Consider the following 12,255-nt stretch of genomic DNA (forward strand, 5'->3'; position numbering starts at 1 on the left):
CGCGAACGCGCGTTCACGTAAACAAGGCGTTTTACGTGACGCCATCAACGCGACGAAAATAGATGTCGGAGGTGTATACCCAGTGTCTTTTTACTAACAGTAAACGAGACGTTAGGCTGTTAATATTGAGTGAGTTCGTTCCATCACATTACTTAAAGGTAGAAGGTAAGTTATCCGAGTTCTGGTTCGGCACTTTATGGGAGTGGGATTTTTCATTCGCTTTAGTCAGTGATACGCGACTTGAATCCCCTGCTTGAGTGAGTTGTCTGTGCTATTCACAGATGGTCTCTGTCCGCCTCTCAAAGCACATCACGTTGTCGAGTCCCATTTCTATTTAAAGCGCTGAGACACACCGCAGCTGATTCGTTTTCACTTCATCTTGTCGGATATTCCATCACTCAGCGTCTTGTCGGGATCGGTGAATACTTTGAGGTCGACAAGAAAACACTTAACGCAGAAATAGAGTTTTGATGCCTGTATTTTTATTTAGGAGAGCAAAAACAGTTACAGCAACGCGCACTTCACCCGTATTGTTAAAGTGGCCAACTCTTCCGGTTTAAGATTACACGTATTTTTTTCTTCTTTGGTTTTCGAGCCCTCCCGCGTCTGGTAGGTTTTAAAATTAAATTCTTATTAAATGCTTGACACATTCCAAGAATATTTTACGTAAACCCCGATAAGTTCTTACACGGGATTAAACAAAAGAAAATAACAAAAGCTTAAAATACGGGGAACCAATAGTATTTGCATGTAAATTGCATTTAATTTATTTGAGGTGGAAAAGCAACAAAGTAGTCGATTTACTGACTTTTTTTCGTTTGGTGAGATCACAAACTTGTTCATGTTGAGTTATTTAATAAATCAGTACGTACAAACCTTTTTAATTACGGTATCCTTGTAGAGAGCTTATGTTTATAAAACGTGGCTTCAATTATGCGGTAATTAAATTGTTTAGTGTTTATTTGTGATAAATAAGGCATTAGGAAAATGCTGGGGGACTTGTTTTGTTTTGGGTGTCTCTAGATATGTCAGAGGACTAGGACTTTGGGAAGTGGGGTCCAGCCTCATGTGGAGAGGCAAAATAGGGGAGGACTAGGGGAGGAGAGAAAGAGAGCAAGCTCTCACTAATCTATCCTTTTAATCCTTATAATGATAAGTGCCAACGTAACAATAGGTTTCATGGCAATAACTCCTGGGGAAAATTGGACATTAAAGTCAAAGCTGTTTTATTTTAAGACTACAAAATGACAGCAAAAGGAGTAATGAGGAGTAAAGCTGTTAAATTGAACATTAGCATTTGCATTTCATATAAGAACATTTTAAAAATAATCGTATTTGAGGGCTAAAGCTGACATTTGAATGTGCAAAGATTAAAGACCGACTCTGACTTTACCTAGTCAGTATTTTACCAAACTCTTACATGACTTTCTGCTCCTTCCCTGCCAGAGATGTTGAGTTCCATGTCCCAAGGGCTCATTTCCACTGCCAATGTCTAAGACGCCTGGTGCTGTCCACGCTTGCCATTGCACCTGATCCTCTCCCTTTATCTTGAGAGTGGTAAGCCCATGTGACAGGTCAACACAAATTTTTATTGCTGAGCCCAACAGGATTAGGTGGGTTATCTGCCCACCAGCAAGCACCAATCCCAGGCCTGGCTTCATGGGTGGCTTCTGGAATCTCTGGCCCAGATGAGATGCTCTTTGGTTTTATCAGAATATTCATGAGGGTGAATTATGGATTTTTCTGTGTCTGGCCCCGGGTACCTCAGTCATCCTTGGAGCTTAGTTGGCTGAACATGCATTCTCCTGATAGCAGTAACCCGTGGTAAATTATTCTAAGGCAGGGGTCTCCAACTCCAGTCTTGGAAGCATCACAGTGGCTGCAGGTTTTCAATCCAACCCTTTTCTTAATTAGTGACCAGTTTTTACTGCAGATTAGCTTTTGTCTTAATTTTAATTGACTTGCTATTTAAGACTTGGGCTTCTTTTTATCTTGTTTAGTAGCCAAACAATAGTGAGGTACAAAATGAGCTAAGACAGGACCAACAAACTTGTGTTCATCATGTAATATCTTAAACATTACTGAGACCTCCACAATTCTTTATTTTATCTGCTCAGGTCCACCAGAAATTTTTATATTGCTCTTAGAAAAAAGAAAATCAACAGTTTTGGAAATGTCTGTTGTGGCAAGCCATGGAATAAAATGGTGGGTTATTTAACTCTTTGAGGGCTGAATATTTTTTGCAGGCAACTCACTTTTATGAAAAGCTCACAAAGGTTTCACATGTAAATCAACGTAAAACGTCTGTTGCTGCTGTCAGCACCTGATCAGGGTCTCTGGTGGCTGTGTAGGGGCATTTTGATGGCAAGTAGGAATGTGTGGTGGACTGGCTGTCTTTGTATGGCAGTGCAACGCAATCTGGCTTGTACCTCGTCATTGTATGTGGTGGTCCTCCCAGGTGAACGTTGCCGTAGGCGCATCAGCTCCATGATAGGCTGGGGACTGATCAGTTGAAGCTGGTACCTCGCTTTTGTTTTAAATGTTCAACTCCAGATCACTTGCCTGAAAATTGGAGTCTGACAAGTCAGAGTCCAATGCGGCAGTAATATGCAAAACGTTGTCCACGGAGCATTTTGCTTTGTGCATTTGCTTTGGTCTCTCGCCAGATGTCGAGGCTATTTTAGAGGTTGTTTGCCCTTCGCTACTCATGCATGCACAATCAAGGTCAAATCAACGAAGCTAACTTTCCTACTGTCAAAGAGAGTCGAATTAAGACAGCAAGTTTTACAGCTGATTACCATCCTCTACCCCTGAATTTTGACAAAAGTCGACATCTGCCCTGAAAGAGTTAACAACCAGAATCGGCTTCCAATTAAGAAAATGGCTGGAGTGAAGTTGGTTGGGATTTGAGGCCCTGACTTAGCTGGTCATCCAATGGCTCACTTCACGTTGCATTTCTGTTTGGTTGCTGTTTAAGGAAAAAATGAAATAATTCAGAGGGCAGAGTCTTAAAAAATAAGTCAATTAAAGGAGGGGAGACATTCATTAGCAGCAAATACTTGTCACTAATTAAGGAAAAGGTTAGAATGAAAACCTGCAGCCATTGTAGCTCACTAGGACTGGAGTTGGAGACCTCTGCCTTAGAATCATTTACGACGGGTTAATGATATCAGGAGAATGCATGTCCAGTCAACTAAGCTCCAAGGATGACTGAGGCACTAAATATGAGACGTAGTGAATACTGGTGAGTCACAGCTGTGTAAAGTGGTCCTCCTTGAGGCTGATGGACCATCATTTCAGACTTCAAAGTCTCTTTTACATTTGACATCTTGATATGGAGAATGATTGTCAATGTGCCAAAGTGTTTCTTTTTTTTCTGAACCATCTGACTTGATGTAAACCTTAACTGATAGGATTCTAAAAAAGAAATTCAAATGTTTTAGATTTTAATAGAGATTTTTTTTTTATGGTATGAAATCCTGTTGTTTCAGCAGCAAGGAAGGAGAGGCTGCCATTAACTTCAGCCTCAGGATGGATATGAAACAGAACATGTGTGACATTAATACCATGGAGGTAATGACTGTAACAATTAAAGAGGAGCACTGTGAATGGGAGTCTGTCCACTCTGAACAGGAGAGTCTCAGCGTCACGGATGAGGATTATGAACAGGTGACTGTGGGCATTAAAGAGGAGGCCGAGGAGATGTCAATCATCACTGAGATAAAGACTGAGGAACCTTCACCTGTTAGGACTCTGAAAGATCAGCCATCACCTTCAAAGCAGTCTGGAGAAAGTAAGTGTAAAATAAAAATATGTGCAAGTTTTAGGTTCAGGGGGTGTGGGTCTGAAAGGCAGGTTTCAGGTTTTTTATGTGAAATTTGAGTATTGTAATTGCACAGAGAAAAGTGAGGACAACTTTTTTTCCTTTTAGTAAATTACACAGGTAAGTGCAGCCATTTTTGAGCATCACAAGAGCTGTTCTGTATTTATAATATAGCTCCAGAGATTTTGGAAGCCTGGAATTTAACAGTAAAATGCTTCTTACATGTAGTTTAATATTTATAATAATGGAGAATGCATGCCCAGGAGTTAGACAAGGGGTCATCACAACTGTTACTTTGTCTGTTCTTATTGACTACAGAACCCAACATTAGTGTTGTCCGCTGCAGTTGTCTTTTCTTCTCCTCCTTTGCCAATGGTTCATATCTCTATTGCTAGTACACAAGACAGCCTGCTTGTTATTTCTGCTTTACTGTAACATAACTTTTATGTATATACAGTGGGTATAGAAAAGAATCCCCCACCCCATTCGAAATATTCCGATTTTATTTGCTTTACAGCCTTAAATGAAAACACACACAAAAAATATTTCCTCCCAGCTTTACTTACTCAATGCAACCTCTAACATCCAAGTGAAATATGTCACAGCTACAGTTCAGAAAAATGATAACAAAATCAAAAACCTACTGAGATGAATAAAGGATCACACACCCCAATGTCAGTGTCATTTTGTTGAACCCCCTTTTGCTTTAATGACAACCTTGAGTCTGTTGGGCTTCTTCTCTATCAGCTTTGCACATCTAGATTGAGCCCACTCAATATTTGCCCCCCACTCTTCTTTACAATTTAACTGTTCAAGTTTGGTCACATTGGATGGTGAGCGTTGGTGGTCTGCTATCTTCAAATCTTTGCACAGAATTTCACTGTGATATAGGTCTGGGCTCTGACTGGCCACACCAGGACGTTCACTTTTTCTCCTTCAGCTACTGTGTGTTCAATTCTGCTGTGTGGTTCGGGTCATTGTTGTGTTGACAGGTGAACATTCTGCCCATCTTCAACTTTCTCGCAGAGGGTAGCAGGTTTTCCTCCAGAATTTGACAGTATTTTGCCCCATCCATTTTTCCTTCTACCCTAATGAGAGCCCCAGGCCCTGCGGCAGAGAGACACCCCCACAACAGGATGCTGCCACCTCCATGCTTTACTGTAGGTATGGTGTGTTGTGGATGGTGAGCTGCATTGGTGTACCGTTTGGTATTGAGGCCAAATAGTTTGATTTTGGTCTTCTGACCATAAGACCTTTTTTCACTTGGCATCAGAATCTTCAAGGTACATTCTGGCAAAGCTCAAACAAGACTTAATGTGGCCTTTCTTGAGAAGTGGCTTTTTCCTTATGATCCTCCCAAACAAGCCACAATTGTGGAGTGCTTGTGAAATTGTTGTCACATGCACACAATGACCACTGTTTGCCATCAAATTCTGTAACTCCTTCAAAGTGGCCATTGGCTTCTTGGTAGCCTCTCTTACCAGTTTCCTCCTTGCTCTTCCATCCAGTTTGGAGGGACAGCCGGATCCAGGGAGTGTCCTAGTAGCACCAAACACTTGCCACTTCTTTATTATGGACCTTACTGTGCTCCTTGGGATTGATGAAGCCTTTGAGATTTTTTTGTATTCATCTCCTGCCTTATGTCTGTCCACAACTCTATCTCTGAGATCTTTTGAAGGTGGCTTGCCACCCATAGTCAGTTGTCTGCTGTCAGTTGCACTACCAAGCAAGGGAATGAATGCTCCAGGAACAGCTTCACTAATCACACTCATTACAATTGATCACAGGTGGAAGGACACCAGTAACCGTGGTCTGCAATGGAAATGGTGGGCACTTACGCCTGATGGAGTTTTGGAGGGGGCTGATCCTTTATTCATCTCAGGATTTCTTGTTTTTGATTTTTTTTTATAATTCTTCTGAACTGTACTTGTGATATATCTTTCACTTGGATGTTATACAGTATATTGCATTGAGTAAGTAAAGCTGGAAAAAATATTGATTTGTTTGTTTTCATTTAAGGCTGTAAAGCAAAAAATGGGAATATTTCGAAGGGGGAGATTCTTTTCTATACCCACTCTATATGTACAGGTTTATGTGTGTGTATATATTATATTATATTTGATTCGACTTTATTGTCATCATGCACGTAACAACGAAATGCAGTTTAGCATCTAACCAGAACCTGAAACTAGTAGTGTAAGGTGCAATAGACAGTGGGTGCAAATAGTACACTAAAGTGCATTAGAAGGTAAGGTGCAATAAGGTAGCATGCACATGAGAATATATATCTATACGATATTTGAATTTACAGGAAGAGTATATAGATAATATGCAAGGAATAATAATATACAATACTACAATAATGATATACAATGAAGAGTATATAGATACAGTAGGAATACTGATCAGTAAGTACAGATACATGGTATGAGTAAATATCGATATGGAATATTCTTGTGTACAGAATAGATACATGTAAACAGATGAAAATATGCATAGAGTACAGTCAGAAGTTATTGATATTTAGAAAGGTCGGCTATTGAGTGGTAAGGGTTGAGAGTCCAGGATGGTGATGATGTTATGAGTGCTTCTGTTCCTGAGCCTGCCGGTGTGGGACTGTAGGCTCCTGTAGCACCTTCTTGATGGAAGGAGGGTAGACAGTCCATGGTTGGCGTGTGAGGTATCCTTGCTGATGATGCAAGCACATTGCAGACACCGCATATGCTGCAGGTTCAGAAATAGTTGGCAGCGGGATGCCGATGATGTGTTGGGCAGTTTTCACCACCCATTGCTGGGCCTTCCTCTCAGCTACGGAGCAGTTGCCATAGCACATCATAATGTAGTTTGTCGATATGCTCTCAACAGTGCAGCAGTAAAAGTTCAACAGAATCTGAGGAGATAGGTGGGCTTTTTTTCAGCTTCTGCAGAAAGTAAAGTCGCTGTTGCACTTTTTTAACCAGACTGGAAATATTTATTGTCCTAGAAATGTACTCCGAGATGTGGATGCCCAGGAATTTAAAGCTGGAAACACACTCCACCTCGGCCCGACTTATATAGATGGGAGCCTTTAGTTTTCCGGTAATCCACATGGTATTGAGGGTGAGGTTGTTACCAGCACACCATGTTGCCAGGTTCTGAACCTCCTGTCTATAGGCTGACTTGTCATTGTCACTGATCAGTCTTATTACCGTGCTGTTGTCTTCAAACCTGAGCACACAGTCCTGTGGAACGCCAGTATTCAGGATCAGGGTAGAGGATGATAGACTGGGGCCTGTTGGTTAGAATGTCCAAAGTACAGTTACAAAGAGAAGTGCTGATGCTGAGGTTTCCAAGTTTAGTTACCAGATTGGAGGGGATGAAAGTGTTAAATGCTGTGCTAAAATCAACAAATAATATCCTGACATAGGAGTTGTTGTTGTTGTCCAGACGTGTCACAGCAGAGTGAAAAGTCGAGGATTTGTCATCCTCTGTTGACCTATTCGATGATACAAGAGAAAGTCCAATATAAGCTAATATCAATCTATGGCTATCACGGTACAACACTCTACTGCTATTCGATGATAGGCAAACTGGTAGGGATCTGGTGTGGGAGGTAGGCTAGATTTGAGGTGGGCCAGAACCAGTCTCTCAAAGCACTTGGTGATAATGGGGGTGAGTGCAGCAAGTGGTGGTTATTCAGGATCCCTGAAGAGGATAGTTTAGGCACCGGTACAATAGCTGTGGACTTAAGGCATGGGGTGACGATAGCTTGGGCCAGGGACAGGTTGAAGGTGTTCCTGAAGACCTCGGAGAGTTGCCCAGTACAGGCCTTAAGCACACATCCAGGTATGCCATCAGGGCCAGCAGCCCTACATGCATTCACTTTGCTCAGTTCAGATTGTGCAGTGGAGGTGGCTGGTTGGCTGGGGATGGGCCAGGTTTGGTTGCAAGTGTTTTGTTGTCCCCATCAAAACATGCATAAAGGTTGCTGAGCTCATCAGGAAGGGAGACGTTAATTGTTGTTGAAGTTGTATTCACCTTCTGGTATTCTGTGATGGTCTAGATGCCTTTTCTTATTTGGAAATGCTCCTCTATTTGTTGCTTGCATTTCTGTTTGGCTCTCCTGACGCCCTTTTTCCAGTTGGCTCGGGATGTGCTGTAGCTCTCAGCGTCGCCAGATCTGAAAGTGGCAGTGCAAGCTTTCAGCAGGAGTCTAACCTCTCTATTCATCCAAGGCTTCTGGTTAGGGAAGATCTTATATCTATCTACACTATATTGCCAAAAGCATTGGGACCCCCGCCCCCCCAAATCATTGAATTCAGGTGTTCCGATCACTTCCATGGCCACAGGTGTATAAAGTCAAGTGAGCGAGCCAGACCTTCTTGTCCAACATCAGTGCCTGACCTCACAAATGCTCTCCTGGTCACAAATTCCCATAAACACACTCCTACACCTCGTGGAAAGGCTTCCCAGAAGAGTTGAAGCTGTTATGGCTGCAAACAGTGGGCCAACTTCTTATTAAAGCCTATGTTTTAAGAATGGGATGTCATTAAAGTTCATGTGTGGTGTGTAAAGGCAGGTGTCCCAATACTTTTGGCAAATCTATATATATTTATTTATAAAATAAATAAAATATTTATTTAGGTATGTCTTTATTTTGGGGCAACTCCTCATAGACTATTCTAAATTTGCTCAAAGTAGACAACCCGATACAAAACCTGCTGTGCAGATAACAATGGTAGGCTTTTTATGGTCTGTCATAACCACCATTATCCTTCCTACATCCATTGTCCAACCCGCTGAATCCGAACACAGGGTCATGGGGGTCTGCTGGAGTCAATCCCAGCCAACACAGGGCACAAGGCAGGAACCAATCCCGGGCAGGGTGCCAACCCACCGCAGGACACACACAAACACACCCACACACCAAGCACACACTAGGGCCAATTTAGAATCGCCAATCCACCTAACCTGCATGTCTTTGGACTGTGGGAGGAAACCCACGCAGACACGGGGAGAACATGCAAACTCCACGCAGGTAGGACCCGGGAAGCGAACCCAGGTGTCCTAACTGCGAGGTAGCAGTGCTACTGCTGCGCCACCATGCCGCCCACCACCATTATAGAATCTGGAAATAATTACATTAATTCAGGAAAAAAGGAAAACCTCTGGCATTTTCATGCTCAATCCACCCAAGCTCACTGAAAAAGGAGGACAGCCATTAAAGGAACTTAAGACACTGCAAGCCTTACTAGAGTTTACAGGTTTGTGACGGTTCAAGCCTTCGTGGTCATGGGTGGTGTTTTATTTTTCGGTAATTTAGGCTCGGTTTGACTGAACGTCTTCTGTAAAAGATCATTTCAGACAAGGTTTGTGCAAGCAGCAATGCATCCTTGTGAGTCTAGTAGAAGCAGTGGACAGTGTGGTTAAAAATCAGTATCAGGGTATTGTGAATTACTTGGAATGTACTTTAATCCTTTTCTGTTACTTTTATGTACTTTAGTCATTTCTGTTACTTGTAACAAAAGACATTACATTAGCCTTTTAGGTTCTTTTATTGATTGGTGAACAGGAAATGTCCCTAAACAACACGTTAACATATTACTAACCTTGTTTTAAATGTGCACCCCACAATACTCACCCCTGGAAACCTAAGCAATGGCCGGCTGCAGACCCCTGGGTGTAGAGCTCACAGCCTGAATCATCCAATTTCCCACCACTGAGAGGGCTGACCAGAGACATCTCCCTGCAGGCCCTAGGTTAAACAGGAACACCTATAACAGCTCAGTGCTTGCTAATGTCAGTTTAAAAAACAAATAGTAGGATTAAATGAGATAACAACAAAGTTTATTTCATTTAAGTCTGGTTAGGGTTAGTTTCAGATAAACCTGGCATATCAAACACGAGTGGTTAAATGGATGGAAACTGTACAACCTGAACGGTTCACATCAATGTAGTCTGCCTTGAGCAGTTTCAGAAGAGTCTGTTGGGAGTTGTCCAGCGAGTGTTGAAGTTGGCAAAAGTCAGAAGAGAAGACAAGCCTTTGTTGGTAGCAAGTCTGGTAAGAAGTACAGTAGGTGCTAGAAGAACTTACTCTGCTGGTGTTGTAAAAAGAATCACAAATGTCAGGAGGGTGTTAAGAAGAACTCACTTTCTCTTTTACACAGTGCACTGATGACTAAATCACATAAGATTTAGAAAAATAAAGCAATATTAGTTTCATTGTGCAGAAACTTAAACAGCTCATATCTTATCAGTGGGTATGTCATTTGTCTGATCATTACTATGAAGATAATTTAATGATATACTAACTGAAAGGGTCTCAATTACTTGTATCTTCAACAAGCCATTACATACCTTTTTATTTTAACCTTAAGGCTGAAATAAGCTATTAACTGTGGCACTATATAAGTGGATGATTAAGGATACTTTTGGTATTTGCGTTCATTCCATCAGTCTATTTATCAGCTTTCTTCCTGGAAAACGCTTATTCATCCCTGCCCAGGTTAATTCCTATTATATACCTTCTTAGCTATTTCATATGAGCTGTACTCACTGTATTGTACTCACTTAAAAGCTGTGCCTTCTGAATAATCCTTTATTCTTATATTAACACATCACACAAATCAAATATTGTAAGACTTACCAATGTTAAAAGCATTCTTTAACACTTATACACATTCAAAATAAGATTTCTAACAGTTTTAGCAGATACCAGTATTGTATCTGTTCATAGTTCTCAGACTGAAATGTGTTTTTTCACAAGCAACAAATGTATTAATTTTGAGTTGTATACAAAGGCATGCCTCTTATCCATTAAAATTCTCAAAAGGATTCCATTCACCGCTCTTGAAGTTTTAAAAGTACAGATACTCATTCACTCATGCCACAGCCACTGCCAAGCAAACGTGTCACTCAGATGAGCCACTGGTCACTCGGGATGATATTCTTAAAAGGGTAGACTCGCATGCTATGCATGGTTCTCATACAGTCCGTCCATAAATAAAGACTTAGGGTCGAAGTCAGAAGTTTCCATACACTTATGATAAATTCTTCACAGATTTTATACTGACAAACTATACTGTACATTTGGCACATCATTTAAGACATTTACTTTGTTGGAAAAATTATTTTTGCCCTGCACAATGTTCACTGACCCCAGAGCATTTCCCATTTTATTGGCCATACCACAGTTCCAGTGGATCACAACTTGATATACACTTTGTTAATATTTGGTCGCATTGCCTTTAAATTGTTTAACTTGAACCTTCCACAAGCATCTTGCAAGAAGTTTCTGGAATTTTGGCCCATTCTTCCAGACAGAACTGATATAACTGGGATGGGTTCTTAGGCCTCTTTGCTCGCTCACACTTTTTCAGTTCTGCACACACATTTTCACTCAGATTTAGGTCAGAGCTTTGTGATGGCCACTCCAATTCCTTGACCTTGTTGTCCTTTGAGCCATTATGCCACAACTTTGGAGGTCTGCTTGAGGTCTTTGTCCATTTGGAAGACCCTGAGCTCCAACTCCCTTGCTGAGCTCTTGAGATGTTGCTGCAGTGTATCTCCATCATTTTCCTTCCTCACGATGCCATCTATTTTGTGAAGTGCACCACCTTCATGCAGCAAAGCACCCCCACAATGTGATGCTCCCACCCTCTTCTTGACAGTAGGGATGGGATTCTTTGGCTTACAAGCCTCAGCCTTTTTCCTTCAAACATAATGATGGTCATTATGGCCAAACAGTTCAATCTTGGATTTGTCAGAGCAGAGGACTTTTAAGATCTTTGTCCCCCATGAGTCATTGCAAACTGCAGGCTGGCTTTTTTATGGCGGCTTTGGAGCAGTGGCTTCTCCCTTGCTGAGCTGCCTTTGAGGCTATGTCAATATAGGACGTGCTTTACTGTGGATATCGATACATGTCTACCTGTTTCCTCTAGCATCTTCACAAGGTCCTTTACTGTTTTCTGGGATTGATTTGCACTTTTTGTGCCAAAGTACATTCTTCTCTAGGAGATAGAATGCGTCTCCTTCCTGAGTGGTGTGATGGCTGTGTAGTCCCATGGTGTTTGTACTTGTGGATTATTGTTTGTACAGATAATGGTGCAACCTACAGGCATTTGGAAATTGTTCCCAAGGGATGAATCGGATTTGTGGAGGTCCATATATTCCCCCAACCCGAGGTCTTGGCTAATTTTTTTTTTTTTTTTCCCATTATGTCAAACAAAATGACAGTACGTTTGATATTAGGCTGTAACATACCTCCCTCCACATGTCCACTCCAATGAATTTCTTTGCTGTGTGAACAGTCACCATGCTTCTATTGTTTCAACCATTGTCAGAACTTTACACCATAGTAATATTTTCAAGTATGATCCTATGATGTGAAACACTTCATAAATTTCTGTCAGTCTGAATACAAAATATTACAATTGGTGATGCATGATTTTAGA

At 41.4% G+C, this 12,255-nt stretch overlaps 1 protein-coding gene across 1 annotated transcript in view; it reads left to right on the top strand.

Annotated features, from left to right (window-relative positions):
• Positions 1 to 55: 55 nt before the first annotated feature.
• Positions 56 to 12,255, top strand: part of LOC114667993 (zinc finger protein 709-like) — a 67,582-nt gene continuing 55,382 nt past the window's right edge. Inside the window, exons 1-2 of the mRNA XM_051933794.1 lie at positions 56 to 165; positions 3,492 to 3,793. Coding sequence (XP_051789754.1) covers positions 3,532 to 3,793 — 262 coding nt within the window. The 5' untranslated portion in view covers positions 56 to 165; positions 3,492 to 3,531. The remainder of the gene's footprint in view (positions 166 to 3,491; positions 3,794 to 12,255) is intronic.

This window comes from Erpetoichthys calabaricus, chromosome 1 (assembly GCF_900747795.2).
Source record: "Erpetoichthys calabaricus chromosome 1, fErpCal1.3, whole genome shotgun sequence".
Classification (NCBI taxonomy): Eukaryota; Metazoa; Chordata; class Cladistia; order Polypteriformes; family Polypteridae; genus Erpetoichthys; species Erpetoichthys calabaricus.